General features: G+C 50.6%; 1 protein-coding gene across 1 annotated transcript in view; it reads right to left on the reverse strand.

The window, feature by feature from the left end:
• Positions 1-6: 6 nt before the first annotated feature.
• Positions 7-18818, reverse strand: part of ALKBH5 (alkB homolog 5, RNA demethylase) — a 21271-nt gene continuing 2459 nt past the window's right edge. The window contains exons 2-6 of the mRNA XM_025204651.1: positions 18221-18816; positions 10896-10976; positions 6142-6297; positions 4383-4545; positions 7-4244 (exon numbers count right to left, since the gene is read on the reverse strand). Coding sequence (XP_025060436.1) covers positions 4137-4244; positions 4383-4545; positions 6142-6297; positions 10896-10976; positions 18221-18816 — 1104 coding nt within the window. The 3' untranslated portion in view covers positions 7-4136. The remainder of the gene's footprint in view (positions 4245-4382; positions 4546-6141; positions 6298-10895; positions 10977-18220; positions 18817-18818) is intronic.

Raw genomic sequence — 18818 nt, forward strand, 5'->3', positions numbered from 1 at the left:
TGGAAGATGCTTTGTATGAGATTCAAAACCAAAAATGGAAAGAAAAAAAAATAGTCAGCTTGTGCCTGTGCATGTGTCTGTCACCCTGTGTCCCAGCAGAAGCTCCTGGCACGGGGAACTCAGAGGCGTGTGCATTGCTTGCCAAAATATAGGTCAACCTTCAAAAGCTGGTTAGGCAGCCCAACCTTCAAAGATGAACCAAGCCTTTGGATTACAGCTCATGCATCTCGTGACTCAGTGACTTGCACCGGCTGGACTAGAACTTCGCAGGTGGGAAAAGTCAGATGTGGCAGCTATGACCTTGCTGCGGATACGTCTCACTCGCCTAGATCCTGTTAATACAAAGTGCTCTCCGAGCATCTGGCACCATCAAAGCAAAGACGACCTTAGAAGGAGTCTCAAAAAAGCATCCCTATAACACCACTCTCCTTCTCAGGGACCGGCCAACAGCCGCTTTTTTCTGGACTCACCAGGCTCATGCAACAGGGTTTTTTAGACTCCTTTCACCTACATGCAACCCAAGGATAACAGCAGAAGTATGAAATTCCCACCCATTGTTTATCTGCAAAGAAGCAGAAAGCATCTCCCTTCCTTAGTGAAGAAAAATACTGCCGTGGCCTTTGGGATTTTTTTTTTTTTTTGGTAATTTGACAGTGCCTTTGATTTAGGGTGCCGGCTGCTGGACAGGTCACACGTACTACACGCTTCTGGGTTAGAGGGCAATCCTGGCTGCATTATGGTGCGCTCTCAGGAAAGACGATTAAAACCAAGTGGGTCAAGCCTGTGACTGAGGCTTTGCTAAGTCACCAGCTCTCTTTCACGTTGCACAGGTGGTCACAACCCCACTTCCAGCTTTTTACCACTTGGAGCAGGCAGGCAGCTGGAGCATGGGTGATCCCTAATTAAAAGCGAATTGCTTGGGTTCTGGAAGTTTTCCATATCAGGGCAGTGCCCTGAAAGTTTGACCTGGAACTTGCAAGTGGCCTCACAGAGCAGACATACAACTACCAAAGCAAGATGTGGGTGGGATGAATTTCCTGAGCTGTTGTCATATTAGGGAGTCTCCTGTCATTTGACACTGAGAATCTATGTCTTCACACCAAGCTCAGTGTCCGAACGAAGGTTTCTTTTGGATGTGGATCAGTACAAAAGATTTAAGAATGTGCATCTATACATTTACATACGTGGGTCTGTATAAAATATCTGTCTACCTGGGGAGGATGGCCTGCAGACACACGGGGCGACTTCAGCCCACAGACAGCATCAGGAGTCAAAACTAGTCATGCCCCGATTTGGCCGACACATCAATGTTGCAACCAAAGAAAAAAAACAGAGATTTGAGGCTAACCCCAAGGGGCACTGCTGCTCGCTCAAAAGCTGTAGAACTAAATGAAGCGTGAAGATGGAGAAGCAGAAATAAGGTTGCACGGAGGAATACAAAATAAACCCAATGAATGTACCTGCTGCATTCATGGGGATGGAACGAGATGTTGTTATACCTTGCTAGAGGAAAGACCTTGACGCATGAGACATTAGTAGGCCTACCGCTCCTTTCCCGAGAAAAATCCAATACCTCATTCCACTCTAGGTAACACGGCAAACCGTGCTCTATTAGTGGCCCCATCAGTGAGTATTACCAAATTGTCACCTCCGAGGCAAAACCGAAACCAACTTCATTTGAAGATGGAGAGCCAGACTGCAGGGGCAGGCTTGAAGCAGCATGGGTAGAAGGATCCACTGCATGTAACAGGAGGAAAGAGAAGCACAGATTACTACGGTTTCTATTCATCCAGCCAGAACTATGTTTAAGCAGAAACACTGAGCTATTGTATAGCAAGAGGGGCTCAGCACAGCCCCTTAGAAGTGGATGGGGCTTTTAAAATGCAAATCCAAAAACCGCCTAGTTCATAAAAAACAGGCACTCTTAAGCCTCCCACGACCAGCCACCATCTTGTAGAGGGGCTGATGTTTAGGGTGTCTGCCATAAATGGTAACGCTACGGATCCAGTATACGGCCTGGTTTCAAACACTCAGAAAAACCCAATGTCCCCAAAGAAAGCACTCCCCTGCTGAGTGTGAGGATGGCTTGGAGTTGGCCTGCTGACAAAGCCAACAAGCGAAAGGGCAGAGAAATGCCAGCTTTAAAGACAAGCCTCAATTTTCAAATGCAGTTGACATCCTGAAGGCAACCAGAAGTATGAACTTCCATGACAGGGCAGAAGCGGTGGGGCTCTCTTGATGGCCAAGCAACGGGCTCCTCTCATCTTTGAGGAAAGCGAGTTGGAGGTCTGCGGCAGAAATGTAATCCAAACACCAGGTTGAAGGATGACAGACAACCCCCAAAGGGCTCAAGTCTCATGCGGATAAAAGTTCTCCTGAAGTTATGTTTGCAACAGGACCATCACTAGGGGCCAGGAGAAGAAAAAGGCATGCATAGAAACTAAGAGGCGGGCAAGCATGCTAGATTTCTAACAGCACATGAAGGAACAAGGCCTGGTGGGCTGAAAACCCCTCAATGAGAGCATCAGGCTGTACTCAAAATGTGTTCAATCCTTTTCCCGCGAAGTGCGCGGAGCAGAAGAGAGCACTGAACACACAACCAAAGAGAGCTGCAATTTTTAAAGAGTTTTTAAGACAACTTAAAAAAAGACCACTCCTTGCAGCTGTTGATACCTGGCTTCAAGATACTGAATTCAGAGAGGGTTTCTTTCCACCCCCTGTTTGTTAAAGTCAGGTTTCTAAATGTGTTATTACAAGGAGGCTCTACGCCAGGATAATGCAGCCATGTGGGTGCAAAGACAAGCAGGATGCATGGAGGGACTTCTGATATTCTAACCTCAACTCCCGCGTGCCACAAAGATGATCTCTTCAGTAATGTTTTTCAAGCCACAGAGCTTTCTGCACCAGGAATTCATGCTGACATTCGAATGAGCAGAATACAGGCATCGTCCAGCAGTTCCCGTGTTTGCTGGGGAAAGCCGAGCGGCAGAACTAAGCAGGTTTAGAGACCCCCGACCTTCCCCCACCAAGCCAACTGCAAACACCGAAGCAAAAACAGGACTGCTAGCTTTACTGGGGCAATATCATGGAGTACACCTCTGCGGTGAAGTCCAGCAGATTCCTCGGGCTGTTGCAAAGCTCTGGGGTGTCCCCTCAAACGAGGCACTCGGGAGAGAACGCCGTCTTGGATCGAGTGGGTGAGGACCCGGGAGGGCAAGCTCCTGCCTGCACAGAGCGAGCACATCCTACCATGCTCCCCGGTCAGGCCCCCTCACAGTGCAACGTTACCCCTACAGATCGTTCTGGCTAGTCTCTCGCTTGGAAAAGGGGAAAGCATGTACCCAACACACACACGCACATACACACGTGTCATCTTCATACTCAAAGTCCCAGGGGCTCCGATACAGATCCCAGTACCCTGGCACGACAGGCCTCAAAGCCAAGTAGGACACTACGTTTAGGATCCAAACAACACACCTCTGGAAAGGAAACCTGCACATATGCAGTTACAGACAAAGGTCTAGCAGACAATTACTTCAGTTCCTAAAGGCTCTCTTCTCTCTGTGATGAGCCCTCAGAACCAGCCTTTCTGTGGGCACGAGTTTATGGCTGCTCTTCACAGAGAAAACATACCTTTTAGTTAGCAGCGCAGAAGACAGGATGCCGGCAAGGCCAAGCGAGCTGGAGGATAGGGGCTGGAAGGGGAGTATATGGCATTTAAAAACTGTTACTAAAGTGCAACAAATGTCCTAAACGCTTTGTAACCGGATGCAGTGAGAGGTGTCTGCAAAGCTGTGAATTTCCAGTTACTGCAGGGCACCCTTAACAAAAAGGAAAAAAAGAAAAAAACCCTCACTATATAATAGCAGACCGAGGAGCCCTTTGGTGTAGCATGGAGTAGGAGGCCACGACAGAGTTTCAATTCTTGGGGTCAAACAGCAGATTTAGAACATGTGAAAAGAAACAAAAACACAAATTAAAGCAAAAGGAAAAAGAAACCCAACATTTTGTGACTTTCCAGAAAGGAAACCTCTCACTTTTTTGGTGTTTGGGGGAAAATAAAAAATGCCAACAGCCAGCCCGGCCCAGCTCTGACATTCACTGCTTCGGGAGGGAAAGCAGCTGTGTTTGACCCACTACTCAGGAAACCGTGGGTGGCACCAGACACGTCCCAGTGCTACGCGTGCCTCAGTTTTACTCCATTCATAACGCAGCCAGCCAGATCCTTTCCAAGGACTCGTCAGCTGAAAGGAAAGAACAAAACCAAAAACTGAAGCTAGATGGAAAATAGCTGGAGGGGGAAAGTTTTCACAGATCAGAGGCCGTTCTCTCCAGCTCCGGGACCCTCAGAAGCCCATTCCTCAATGTCGCCTCATTTTAACCTTCCTGGCTGGACTTCCATCCTCCTCCTCCTCGTCATAGTCCTCTGTGTACTCGTAAGACCTTCGCCAATAGTTCTCTGAGCTGAAGTTGCTTCGTCTCCTGTGTTTTGGTAAGAGGACCGAGCGCCTGTTCTCTTCTTTATCCATTTCTAAAATCCGGGGCCTAACGAGAACAAGAGCAAACTTCGGATTAAATTGATATTCCAGAAATGGCTGCATTTAAATAGTTAAAAAAAAATCCCTCTACAAAATCCTACTTACTTTGACTAAATTGACCCCAAATGGACTCGGATTCTCCCCTTGGTTCCCACAATGCACTATCCCAGCCGTCCCAGGAAGACCCACACAGCGGAAGCAGACTGAATTTAGACGTCCAGCACGAGTGTTGGGGAGGATTTGCTGTGGCAACGCACATTCCTTCCCTCTACATCACAAGAGTCTTCATATTTCACACATCCTCACTGCTGTCTGGGCTGCAGTAAAGCTTTTAGACTGGACAGAAAGCACCGCAACTGGGCAGCTGCTGGGCTTTCCCTTCCTGCATGCAGCTCATGGTACCATACATTACCACTGCGAAGGAAGATCCCTGCTGTGAAGGGCACCGGTGGAGAATCCACATCATTCACCTCGCGCTGAGGGAACACAACGCTCACAAGCCTAACACTGCCTCCCAACTGGCTCCGCTTCTCAGTTCGTGCCCACACAGTCTGACGTGACTCAAACAAGCCCAGCCCTCCCAAGACTGCCTGCAGCTGTATCACAGTCAAGCTGCAAAGCTGAGCCAACCTTTGGATGTGTGCGTGATGTCCAGAAAAGCCTCTGTCCTAATCCTCACCAAGCCCCAGAGACACCTCTGGGAACTGGGAAGAGCGATCAGGCCTTACAGTGCATAACTATCGGTGAGCTACCCCGATTCTGCACCACCACCAATTTCTCCTACCACGGAAATATAAACCCTGGCTAGAAACTCTCCTGAGTGTGCACTCGCAGGAGAACCCTCACGTTGCTGTGTGCACTGAACTACACCCATTACAAGTGCCCACGCTCTTGGAGCTGCCAGACCCACCGAACAGCTTCCAAGGAGCTGACATCCATGCCCTTCTTGGCACCCAATGCCAGTAAACAGCTCACCAAGAAGACACAAGGAAGGCAGGTCTAAGAATCATCCCACCCAAGAGCCCCTCTCTTCCTTTGTGGCGACACCTTTCATTCTTTTGGTAAAAGCGCCACTTCATCATCTGCAACAGCTGTGAACGTTGCTTGGCAAGAGAGGTCAGAAATAATTAGCTACCGGAAAAATCAGCGTTCTGAATTACTGCATCAAATGAGGCAAGCCTATGGCTTCTCCGTTGGCAATAAAGATGCAAGCTGCTTACAAATCAAAGCTTAGCTTCCCTGGTATCCAAGTTAGGCTTCAGACCAGTTCTGATGATTTAGATCTGCCTTCCACTAAAGTCTGTACGTGCCTGTAGAGAACGCCGAGGTGGGAACCGTAGGAAACGTGAGCAGGAAGCGTATGCAGAAATATACTGGGCAAGAACGCAAGCAGGAGGACGTGTTACACAGCACCGCTATAGCAGCGGTGATGCCTTCTGGCTTAACTAACGGGTAAGAAACGGGCCATTCTAAAAGTGGCGATTCCCACTCTGCTGATAAACAGCACGTGCCAAGACGATGCGAACACCAAGAAGCTTTGCGACACCACAATGCCACGAGCACCCCACCCAGATGGCTGTTTTCACAAGGGAGCTGGACTTACCGGTGAGCAGCATCAGGATCTGCTTTCCGATGGGACCGCTTTGGTTTCAGGATCTGGTCCCTGTTGCTTCCTGACAGTCGGTCAGAGGTGTAACCTGCTGTCAACACAGAGCTACTCAGCGATTTTGTTTCCAATCGAGGAGCATCTAGTCTTGTTCTGTGAACATTTAAAAGACAAGTGTTTTCAAAGAGTCTGTGGGAAAATGCTAAGATCTCAGTGAGTTATTCTACCTATTTCAACCAATATGAAACCCAAATTCAAACCACACAGCTCGCACCCACCACTACACCAAGAAAGCCAAGCTCGCTATAAACAAGGCAAGAACCTGCCTTGAAAATCAGCTTCCTGGACTAAAGATCTGCCAGGAAATCTAGCACATGAAACCGAAACAGCCAAGTTAACACAGGTCAGTAAGTGTGAGAGTTAATGATTATCCAGGGTTTTAAGTTGCTGAACAAAGTATCTAGGAGTGATGCAGCAGAATTCCCCTGCTCTGGTACACAGAGCAATGACTAGCTTCACTGTCATATTCTGCCTACCTAAATCGAGAGCCGCTGCTAAGGCCAGGGCAGCACAACTAGGGTTGCAAAGCTTTGCTTCAAAACTCAGAGGATTGCACAAGAGAGTCAGGTGGAGATCGGAAAGATGGGAAATTCCATTCAAAAGCAGCAGTTGCGACACGTTCTCTCAGTTACGATCAGAGAGAACCTGTGCGTGCTTAAACCGGGACCCGTGCTGGCAAACAGGCTTGCTACCACAGACAGAATAGCACTGTTTACCCAGACGCCGCTGTACCTGGCAGCTTGTGTGGACAGCATGGGAAGGAAAGAGCCATCTGAGCTTAGCCTGGTTACAACCACACAGTGGTAATATGCTTAGACACGAGTCTTTGGCTTCAACGATATCTGAAGCAGTTTAAACAAGGCCAAGATCCAGGACAAAGAAAAAGGCACTGCAGAACAGCGTACGTGGGCGAGATGCTCCGTGCACCCTCCAGAACCCTCTTGTTCCTCCGTGTTATTTCTGCGGTCTCTGCCTCCCTCAAACAGCATCTGTTCGCGTGCCGTCATCGGCACGTACGAGTTTGGGTTCGAAGAGACAGAGAATGTGCTTCTGCTCCGCTCTTGAACTCCAGCTTTCCAACCTGGTTTCCATAGAGTGCAGGAAAGCCTAGGAGCCTTCCAAACCCCGGGCAAGAGCCGTTTGCAGTTGCTGAGCAACCATCTATACTTGTCCCTCACCAGCTCGTTCTCTCCGCTGCGGGTCCTGTGTATCGACACACGAATCTGTCTACAGGCACGTTTTTGTACACAAGGTTTGCCTAGCGCGCTGCGAAGAGGAAGGAAGAGTTTAAAGCCGGTATTATTTTAACAGTTTGCCTGCTCCGTTGTCCTGTCTGTGCATAGGCCAGAAATCTGATCTGTCCCCGGCAGAACAGCGAACGCAGAAGTGACAGTCGGTCCCACGCTGGGCTGTCTGATGGCCACCCCCAAAACCACATATAAAGATGCCAAATACAACGTAAACCGTTTGCTGCCCATTAGCGAATGTTAAAGTCAACTGACAGGCATCAGAGGCTGGGCAACGGGACTATAAAGAACCAAAACTGTGCCGTACCATCCATCAGAGCACCACGCCAACTCACGAAAGGAAGAGATTATATTAAATAATGCACTTCTGTAGAGCGAAGGGAGAACTCCAGCATTGAGGGCACGGGGTGATGGAAGCAACCCCCAAAGTTAAAAAAAAAAAAAAGAAGAAGAAAAGAATTTCGGCACAGAAATAGACTTGCCTTTCTAACCTAATTTGTGCCTATCTGAAACTCTGAGAGGCGTAAGTCTTAGCTTTGTCAATGAAAGCTTTGATCGAGGTCACTGCCCCAGTCACGGCATCCAGGGAAGGAGAGAAACAAACCGGCCATTCAGTTTTCAGCTACAGAAGCAGGAGAGATGGGCTACACATTCACCAGCAAGTTATTCAAAGCCGAAGCTCTCTATAACCAATGCTGCTACCAACGTGCTCAGAAAATCCATCATGTAAACTGCTTTCAAAGCCCAGCAAAATAATACCAGGTTGCACTAACGCTGTTCACGGTTATAGGGAAAGCCAGGGAGAGGATTGCTTTTATTTTTTTTTTAATTTAGAAATTTCACACCCCCACAGCCCGACGTCTTCTAAGATCTTGCACACAAAAAGAAATTCCAGCCTTTGCTGGCGCCCTTGCAGCCCGGCACTCTGGTGCAGACAGGAAACACTGCAAACAGCATTGTGCTTTCACGGCACTAAAGTGTTAACACCCGGCTTGTAACCATGCCGTTCTCACATGTTCCACCAAGCTGATCGGACTCCAGATCATTTCTCCAATACGTGCAGTTTTGCTCTCCCATCACTGCTGGCAAGATCAATCAATAGAGTCACACAAGCAGAATGTGCACAAAAATGGATAAAAACCCGAAAGACTTCAAGGTAGCCAGCCACCTTGCTGCTTGGCTGAATGTACATGCTTCTACCTACAGGCCCTCTCAATCCCCGGTGCATTATCTCTGTAAAATAACCTAGCCAGACCCTGCATAAAACCTCCTTTGACATAACCAGCAGCATTAATGCTAGCAGCCTGCCTAAAGGAAGCACTGATTTTCCTGGTTTCATAACATGCTATTTAAATCTGCAAGTGTCACATGATGCAGGACGTGATGCAATTCACTGTAGGAATGTGTGCGACAGGATACAAATTTGATGAAGGTCCCTGAAGGCCTAACGGGACAGGAGTCCAGGGTCGAAGGAACGTGCACAAGTTCAAACAAGCTCCCACTTGCAGCGTCTGTAGCATGCGCCTTTGCAAACTGGGATATGCACTTTTTGCTCAGTGCTGGGCAATGCTATGAAGACAAGGAAGAGAGCAGGCTAGGATACAACCGGGTTTCTTTGCTACCCGTCACTGGCCGAAAACGACTATCACAATCCAACAGTGGAAAGTCCAGACATAGACTGCATGGATGCAGAGCGCAAGTAAGGACTGAACTTCACTCAGTGCCCAAGGCAACTTCTAGGAGCTAGGCTAAGCCAACAGCCTCGGCAGGGCTGGCAGATCCTGCTCTCCAAGGCCTGGCACTGCTCTAGTTAAGTAGACTGGAACTAGCTAAACTAGTAACATAAAGACTTGGAGCCCATCACTCAGGCTCCAGCGACAGAAGCAATGTTTAGTTACTGACCCAAAATAGGAACGGGATAAAACCAGTCAGTCGGGCTCTCTGCATCAGAGATGTGCAGCAGTTTAACTTGTTTTTGATCTATTTAGCGGGGCACTGACCCGACACCACAACCCACGTCTCCCACCCCTGCCTGCGCTCCTCGGTCCTGAACATTTCACAATGGACAAGCAACTATGGCAGCACTGCTCAGCATCTCACCTTTCTTTAGCACAGCTGCTGCCATTCCCAGTGCCCCCAGCACAGCAGCCTTCCAGTCCCCAGGATAAGGGCAAGGGCTCTGGTACGCTACGAGCCACAGTGCGCACTGGATTCTCTTGCCCCTTCATTTAAACCCAAGCTCTTCCATTATGTGCTATGACTTTACACCTTCAGCCCCTCACCCCTGCGCAAGCTACTTTTGCCTCGCTGTTGCCTCAGGGCTTTGGCCTTTCCCGTTCTCATTTCTCTACCCAGATGTCCGAGTCTCCACTTCGTTGCTGGGCTGATGTAATGAGCACTGCGCTGTGCTGTCCATGCCACCAGGTTACCCTGAAGCCAACTGAGCTGTTTGGAAGCTCAAAGAAGTCAGTGTCTAGATTTCCAGTCTTGTAGCTTTGTTCCTGCCTGGGCTGCAGCCGTTCCACTCTACCCTCCCCTGCCTGCATCCTTCTAGGTTCGATGCCAAGGAATTAGTCACTTTTTCACTTTGAATGGCTTTTCTTGACAGAGCAATTCCCCGACGACTTTCCCCTTGAAGGCAGGAGTCCAGAGCAGGCCACACAGCAGGCATGATTGACATTAAAGTAAAGTTTCTGCTGGACCTCTTAAAGCTATAGGCCAGACACCAACCACAAGATGCATACCCCGTCCCCTTTCAGCTGGAGGCATTTCAAGACAGTGCCTTCAGTGAGGACCGATTCGACAAGGTGCTGCCTCTCACCAATCAAGCCCCAAATTGGCTTATGGGCCTAGCTGTTTAATACATTATACCTACTTGCCTCCAACATCAGCATTTGTTTCCCCAGCAGGAGTGAAAGTCATTCCCTCCCCAGCCCAGAACTCATCAACTTTGTAAAGCGACTTATCTACAGCAGTTTGTATGAGAATATCACCTTGAAGGGCCAGCATCAGGTACCTTGACACCACATGATCAGTCCCTTCAATTTGACCCCAAGCCTAACATTCTCCTTATTTTTTAATTAAGCCAGGTAATGAAAGCCCAATGAATGGATGCAAATGTTCCCTCTGCAGTGCTTGCAAACCCCAGACCTCACGTCAAGGTACCAGGGCACGAGAGCCAATGTGAAAACTGACCACACTTGTAGCCATAGAGGCCGAAGAGATCAGTCGGCTTTCAGTGTCCAGCCAAGCCCAGCACAAGAATGGAATGAGCATCGTAAGCAGACGCCATGTTAATGTTCTCGCTAACATTTGGACAGCTAAAGTAACTTGGAAGCACGTTGCCTTTGTGCTGGAAGGCACTCCCTTAAAAGTGCTGTGAAATGATAGTTAGGCCCAGCTTTGCTGTTCCCTTACAGGTCAGCCAACCGCTTGCACACTTACTTTCTAAGGATGATAACGGCCCTCCTCTCCTTGATGTCTTGTGGTCGAATGCAGTGTGTAATTTCATCAGCCGCGTATCCACTGGACAACAAGAGGGTTGGGGGGGAGGCAGGGGTGGAGAAGGAGAAAAGAAAACATTGTGAGTAGGCTGACCAATAACTGCAAATTATCACCAGTCTGAGACTGTCTTATTTATCCCATAACTTTCATGAGCTCCTCCCCGCTCCCTGGCGAACAGATCAACAGAACCCACTTTCCACAGCTTTTGCTTTTAAGTTCAGACGAGCAAAGAAAAACCCAAGGATGTTAACATTATCCGGGCCTTGCCATTCTCCATCACAGGGTTTTAGCAGATGCCAGAAGAAATTACCACCAGCCACAGTCATAAAGTGCGTTATGGAGCGTAAATTCAGTCAACTCATTTAGTGAATTTAAAGAGCAATATAAAACCCACCGCATTACAGGAAGGGATCTTCCCAGGCAATTCCCCGCCCAAGAAGCTACTTCCGTGATTACCGAGGTCTGCAGCTTGCCTGCAATTACAAGGGCTGCCGTTTGCTTGAAGTTCTGCCTTTTGCATTACCTCCGAGGCTGTCGGCTACACCACGACAGGGGGGTTCTGCCCACTGGAAAGCTGTGCGGTGAGGAAGCAGTAAATGCCTCTGCCCTGCTTCCCAACCACCACTAAATGAAGACTGGATACTGAGGCTTATTCCCCAAGTGTGCAACACAAGTGCTGCCCTTCGACATGCCCTTCGGGATTCTGCTGCTTGAATCAATCAGATCCAGTCATGGCACACAGAAGACTTAGTTTGAAGCCCCAAATTTATCCAAGTTCCATTAACTAAACTGCAGGCCTAGACCGCTGGGAATTCGTATGGGCCTGAGACACTAGACTGTCTGAGCTATCAAGTATTAGGGCCCCCTCGAAGAGGTGCGTACTGGAAATGAAGTGTATTGTCGTTCGCAAAGAGCATGGAAGACATTACTCAATCTAACGAGCCTTTCAGGCAGGTGGTAAGAAGAGAGGAGGCTGTTTGCGCTCTCGGGAACACTAGGCTATTTCTAGGTATGCAAAACCTCAAACACTTGCTATAGAAGTCTCTCTCCACAGCTGCTTTTTTTGTTTGCAGATATATTTGTCAGCTACAATGGAATTACTGAGGCAGGCAGCCTGGCCACGATCTTGCAGAGCATGGCCACGCCACGTTAATATGGAGGATGGCAGTCACACTTGCTTGGAAAATGAAGGGACTAAGGGACACCGTCCTGGCATGGAAGCTGTTTCCTTGATGAAGGGCATGAACCAACCCCTCGGAGATGGGAAAGGACAGCACTGGGGTAGTTCTTCCACTCAGCACCCCGCTCCCCTGATGGTGGCTCCAGGTGGCACTTTTGGCAACACAAAATTTTCCAAACTGGACCTTGGCAGCTTGCAAGGATGGAGGGGACTTCTCAGGGGACCCTGCTGAGGTCAGTGTGGGGTGATATGCACACAGGATTTGGCCCAGAGGAAAGAAAGAGGGCACCATGTCCCCCAAAGCAGAACTACTCATTTTCCAGTTCCCTGGTTGTTACGACAGGCCACCCCTCACCCATCCACAGGCAGCCCTTTGACTTCCAGTCTAAACACAGGGCCAGCATCAGGCTCCAGCAAACTCCAGGCCGGGTAACATGGAGGAGCTACACCTTAGTATCCTGCACTGCATCTGCCAGTTCTGTAAAACGCTTCTATTTTTAATTTTCTTTTTTGCTGCTCTCATTCTTTCCTCATTCCCCAAATGCTGAGACCGGCTGGGAGCAGCGGCTGCCTGCAAACACTCATCTGCCTTCGCTGGAGAGGAACCGGGCATTGGTCCACTTTCCAGAACCACAACCTGGCCTGGTGGGGAGCAGGTTCTCCAAGCAGCTCTGCCCAGAGGCAAGAGAGCCCGAGGCTGGGCTTTCTGTGTGCATGGAGGAGGCTGGCCCGCCCGCGGCAGAGGGAATATGGTCTTCCTTTCTCTGGAAGGATCTCTCATTCCAGACCGCAGCGTTACTGCTTTAATAGACCGCTCAATATAGTAGCACTGATCTGGCTGCAGGTGTATCAGAGACTGAGTGTTATCGAGCAGCTTAATAATTAAGGCGTTGCTACGCTTTGGAATTTTTGCTTCAAGCTCCGGCAAGCCAATTAAGATCCCCCATGTTAGCGTTCAGTTTAGGAGGCCTTTAGGAGAAGGAGCAAACCTATTTCTGAACCTGAACTCTCCAGCACTAGAGGTCAGGCAGGGCGGCTGCCCCGATGGCTTACTGGATGGACACCTGCTTCACAGCCTCATGCCAATTTGAAACTAATAGCAGTCACGGCTGCGGATGTGCAGCAGGGCTTGGTGCGGAGGCCGCGAGCCTGGAGACTCCGCTCTGCTCAGAGGGGCCTGCCAGGAGCACGACGGCAGTCGCTGCCCGCTGGTGCTCAGCCCGTGCTCCACAGAGACTGAATCCAGGCTGCAAGCAGCCAGCAAAACAGTCTGAAAAGGGCACTGCTGATGGGCCTTTCATTGGGGCTGGTCCTCTACAGCCCACCCCCCCGCAAAATTTTCAAGACACCTTTTCTCCTGGTCTAACACCACCACTGACACCCGGCAAACAGAGCCCGAACAGACCAAAGCGGGTATTCGCTCACGCTCAAAGCATCTGCGAGGACAGGCAAAGGCCATTCCTTACTTCCTCTAGCCTTCCTTTTAGACTTGGGGCAAGACCGTCTGTCTCCAGGTCTCAGTTAACTCCACTTGACGAATGGATTATGGTCTCTCACTGGGGTAAAAGAAAGGGTTCGTTCGTTGCCTGGAACAAGACTGGAGGTGTCCAAAGGGGGAACGCTCCAGCTGCACAAGTTTCCTGCCCGTTTTGTAGTCCAGGGACTTGAGGTACAGCCTGGCGATGTGAGCTGTGTGTGGCTCTGCGGTAGTCTGGCTAAGATCCCCACCGAAGCCTAGTACACCAGCAGTGCAAGCCAGTCACTGCAGGTGGGGTCTGCACGCTGACACAGAAACAGCTGCAGGTTTTAACCAAGAAGGGCTTGATGTCTCACTAGAGGTTTAAAAGAAGACTTATTGCTGGCATTGCTGAGAAGATTTAAGTTCAAACAGAGCCTCGGGGCGGGGGGGCACTCTATACTAAGTATAGGCAACACTCTATACTTGCCTATTTCCCACTGGCAAAGGTGGAGCTTCCTCCAACAGGAGCCAACGGGCCTCTGTCAACTGCCAAAGATTTAAGTGTTTTCACATGAGATGCCAACCCCGGCAGCTAAGACGTTCTCCCTACACCTGCGAAGGAAGCACGTCCAGCCTGTCCTGCCTGCAGGCAGCTCAAAGGCCTCCACTACTCAGTCTCTTCTAGCGGCAGAAGGTCGAAACCAGCCTCTCAGTCATCTCCCTGCCCTTCTGAATGGTGGGCAGCCAGAAGGCATCTTCCTCTGCCTCGGGAAGGACCTCTGGGAATCAAGAGTAAGAAAAAAGCTCCCTCCCCTCTTGTAGTAGCCAGATAAGGAGGGAGTAGATTTCAAGATGTTGGGACATCCAGTACCTAAATATTAACAGAAACAAGGCAGCGTTTTTCCTAGCCCCCCCAAAAGCCGGGAGACAGCACTGCTAGGCTTTGATGTGGGCATGTCATGACATTCCCCCATGAAACAGTCATTATCAAAGATAAGGGAGAATTAAGAGCAACCTGAGAGAACAGCTCTGAGGCCCAGCTCCGAGGGACATAGGGTTGCTAGCAGCACAAAATAAAGTTTCCACTGAATCCTGTACACTGTGAGATCACTGGGGACATTTATATGATCTGGACACCAGCCTGCTGAATACAGCTTGTACTAGAAAAACTCTAACCCTGCACAGCTGCTCCAGTAGACTCCCAGTGTCTTTTCCAATTTAATATTCGCCCTCTTCCAGACACTTTCCTCAGAGTGAAGAGGCAAGTTTTATTCACCCTGCCATCTGCTTACTATTTCTGTTTCTGCAGCTCACCTTATTCCTTCAAAAAAGGAAATGCTCAAGTGACTGAATCAGTAGCCAACACCTACAGAAAGTTACAGCCCAGACCTAGGAGAGGCCGCAAAAATGAATGACAAGGTGCTGACATCCAGCCTCCCTTATAGGACAAGAAACAGCGAAATTAAGGCTTTGATTTTAGGCTCTTCCTTTTGGGAGCTGGGATTCAGATCCTAGCCCCGGCCCTTCCAAATCTGGAAGATGACTGCGGGAAGAACTTACTTGACCCCTTAATTCCTCCCTCTATGTAAGAGGCAGGATAAGGCATCACTTTAGCCAAGGTTTTGACAATCTAGAGATGACAGAGAGGATTCCTCTTGATTAGAGGAATGAATTAAAGGAACCCTAGACGGAGAAGCATGTACCTCGTCTAAAGAAAGGAGGCTGCTGGCAGGCACGTTGCTTAGCCCAGACTTTATCTGATGCATGTATCCAACGAGAGCAAAGGACTGGAAGCGTGGCCAGAAGCAATCTATTCCACAGCCAGAGGTAGTCTGGGCTCAGGAGCTCATGTTTGTGTTTAAGATCTGGAAGTCTGTTTGCACGATACAGTCTGTATTTACAAACATCAAATCCTGCCAACGGTGGCATAAGAGTCCAGCATGGCTCTGCAGATTAAGAGTGCAGCGCCCCTCATATGATGCCACGGGGTGTTTCTCTGACATGCATGAACCGGAGAAAAAAAAAAAAAAGAGAGAAGGGTTTAAAGCTGAGTTTTGAAGGGCACATCCCACTGTATGTCGGGGAAGGGAGCAGCCAGCCCCTCACTACCCCTCCCAAAACAACCCCATTGCGGTGTGCTAGACTGCTTAGGCCAGGGGAGCTAGATAAAGAAAGGCAGAGAAGATCTGAAAGCAAAGGAGGTGGTTTTGAATCCGCTGACGACAGTCCTGGGAATGGAGGAAGAAACAGAGAGAGGTGGGAAAGCAAGAGGCAGAGGGAAATAGCTGGGAAAACGCAGCTTTTTTTCCCTTCGCACTCCTCAGACGTCCCCTCCCGGCAACAAAACAGATGTTGCCACGCTGCCTTCCCCAGAACCCAGCCCTGCCCTGCCAAGAACAGCCGCTGCCCCAGTCAGGTTTGAGTCACACACATTACACGCATGCCACTTCTATCTGGGCAGCTTCCCTATCTCCAGGGCAACTGCCTGCGGGGAGCTGTTTACTTGGCTTTTCCCCTCCCACTTCGGAGAAGTGACTCCTCAGCACGACCAGAGAGGGCTGGATCTCCGGGGAGGCGTCACATCCAGCAGGACGGAGAAGACTTGCAAGTCATGTCCAGTCCCTCTCGAGCCTGGCAAGGCTAAGAAATCATGACAACTTTTTACCCCAGCTGGTTCTCGGTGCTGCACACGCAGCCGAACGCCCCTTAAGTGAGTGCTAAGTGCTTGGCAACAGCTGCACCGAAACTGAAATAATCCCCCATTTTAGAAAAGGTCTTTCCACTCCAAACCGGGACCTCTCATCTCGGGTTAGGCAATCAAGCTGCCACAACCATCAGTAGCTGGAAACCCGCAGCACTGTTCAGAGCCACCAACATTTGGGGATTTAATCTCAGGCTGCTGAGACACGCAGCTGGCCCTAAGCATGCCAGGCTGCCGGGGCGCTCACAGGCTCCGAGCCTGAACTCCCTGGACCGTTCCCCTCCAGCAGCCCAGAGCAGAGCCACCTCGTCCTCCTGTCCCCATGAGCAGCCTAGAGGCCCCTCACCAGCCGGTTTTGGTATGTCACTTAAAGACCCTGACCCGCCTCCATTTTAAGGTCAGGAAAACTTTCCTTTTAATTAAATGGGGATGGAAACCACCCCTCGGTTCATCTCCGAGTCCAGCTAGAATGCATTACAGCAACGTAAAATTTGCAACAGCACATCAGGCTGGCGGGCCAGCCAGCCTGGCTACTCCAGCCTTTGGCCGTCCCCAGCACCTGACCTCAAACCAGATTCATGGCTTCAAATAAACAGGCAGAACACCATTAGCTTCAGGAGAGCTGTGCCCACTTACATGTTAGTTTGCAATTCCCTCCTGTCCTGCCGAACACCCAGGGAACCGTGAGGATTAGTTAATGTTTGTGCTGTGCTTGGGAGATAAAAGCTATGCGAGTGCTAAGCATTTATTATTAATGCACCTGGTCAATTGTGCAATGCTGCATGTACATGGGGGAAAAAAAAAATTCCTTCCTGAACCCTGCGGTGATCATTTTACAAGCCAAAGCAGGAGATTGTGTTACCTTTAGAGAGCCGTGCAAGCGAGCAAGAACGTTTATCAAACTGGGAGGGAAGAAACTGCACAGCTCCTAATTTATGGCTGCTCTGAAGTAGTTTAGGATACGATTATATGGGCGCTCCAGGCAAACGGAGCTCTGCAGGGCTCCTCTGAGCTTTGGGGTGAATAAACCCTCCATCACGAAGTCAGGCAGCCCTAGCGCTTGATTCCTTCCCTCTCGCATCGCCTAAAAAGCCACCTGCTCCACGAGGCCACACGCACTAATGATCACAGGCAGCGCGACCGCCTGCCACCTGTACTGCTCCGAGTTGCAGAGAGAGGCCGTGTGACCCAGGGGATGGAGAAAGGGATTAGGACCAGGGATTCCTACAGGCCAATCCCCGCTTTACCAGGGACCTGCCGCGTGACCTTGGCCAGGTCATTTACTGCCTGTGGCTGTTTCTCCATTTGCAAAACGGAGACCGAGACACGCCTGGAACGTCTACCGTACAGCACGGTCGTGCAGGGCTCGCTCCACACTGCGGGGCCTCATTGCCAGAGAAAGGAGCCTTAACAGTCCCAATCTACAGATGGGGAAGATGAGGCCAGTCACGCCCCCTCCCTATGTTTAAGGCCAGAAAGGAAGTCGGCGACTGAGCTATGAATAGAACCCAGGAGTCCTCGCTCCAGACCGGCGGCCCTGGAACGAGCGCTACCAGGCTGAGGCTCCATTTTGTGCGTCTCTGCCTGGATTTCTGCCATTGACAAGGGCGGATTAAAGCTAAAGCGGAGCTCGACCCCACCGGCGCTCCACGTCCAGGTAGATACTAAGTCCCTTGCAGGTAAGCCAGCCCTGATGCGCTGCCTGAAACACGGGTCCAACCAGCCCCCCAGAGGTGCCCGCACTTCTCAGAGGCCCTCACTCCGTCCTCCGAGGGGGCGGAAAGCTGCCCGCGCCCGCGCCGCTACGGAAAAACAATTCACCCTCGTATTATTAGTGGCGAGCCGCCGCGTGACTCAAGGATCAAAGCTAAGGGGTGTCTCAGTTCATTCCCTGAAACTCCGAGGCCTTGCACTGCATTAGTTACCTGAGCACAGTGACACTCCCTCTCCTCACAGGCAGGAACAAGACGGGTTCAGAGACCCGGATGGGCTTGAACTGGAACTTACACCCAAAGCAGAGCGCGGAGTCGCTGAAGAAAGACACGGAGACGATGGGCCTCTCGAAGATGTGGATGGGGTCCACGTGCGAGACGATGCAGCCGCCGGGCTGGTAGTCGTTGATCACGGCGCTGTTCACAAAGCCCTCGGGGATGACCCGGTGCTCCACCAGCCGGCGGATCACCAGGTCGTGCACCCACTCGGGGATGGCGTCCACCTCGCCCCGCGGGTACAGCCGCTCCTGCCCGGGGCCGCGGCGCTGCAGCTGCGCCCCGTAGGTGTAGCCCTCGCCGAAGAAGTACTTGTTGCGCAGGGGGGCCCGGTCCACCGTGTGCTCCTTGTACAGCCCCTTCTCGGCCCGCGACACCACGTCCTCGATGCGCGCCTCGATCTTGGCGCACTCCTCGGGGCCGAAGAGCCGCAGCTGCCGGATGCCGCTCTTCACCTTGCGCGCCTCCTCCTCCTCCTCCTTCTCCGCCGCCTCCTCGTAGTCGCTGGGCTCCGAGTCCGACGCCGCCTGGTACT

This window comes from Alligator sinensis, unplaced genomic scaffold (genome assembly GCF_000455745.1).
Source record: "Alligator sinensis unplaced genomic scaffold, ASM45574v1 scaffold1283_1, whole genome shotgun sequence".
Classification (NCBI taxonomy): Eukaryota; Metazoa; Chordata; order Crocodylia; family Alligatoridae; genus Alligator; species Alligator sinensis.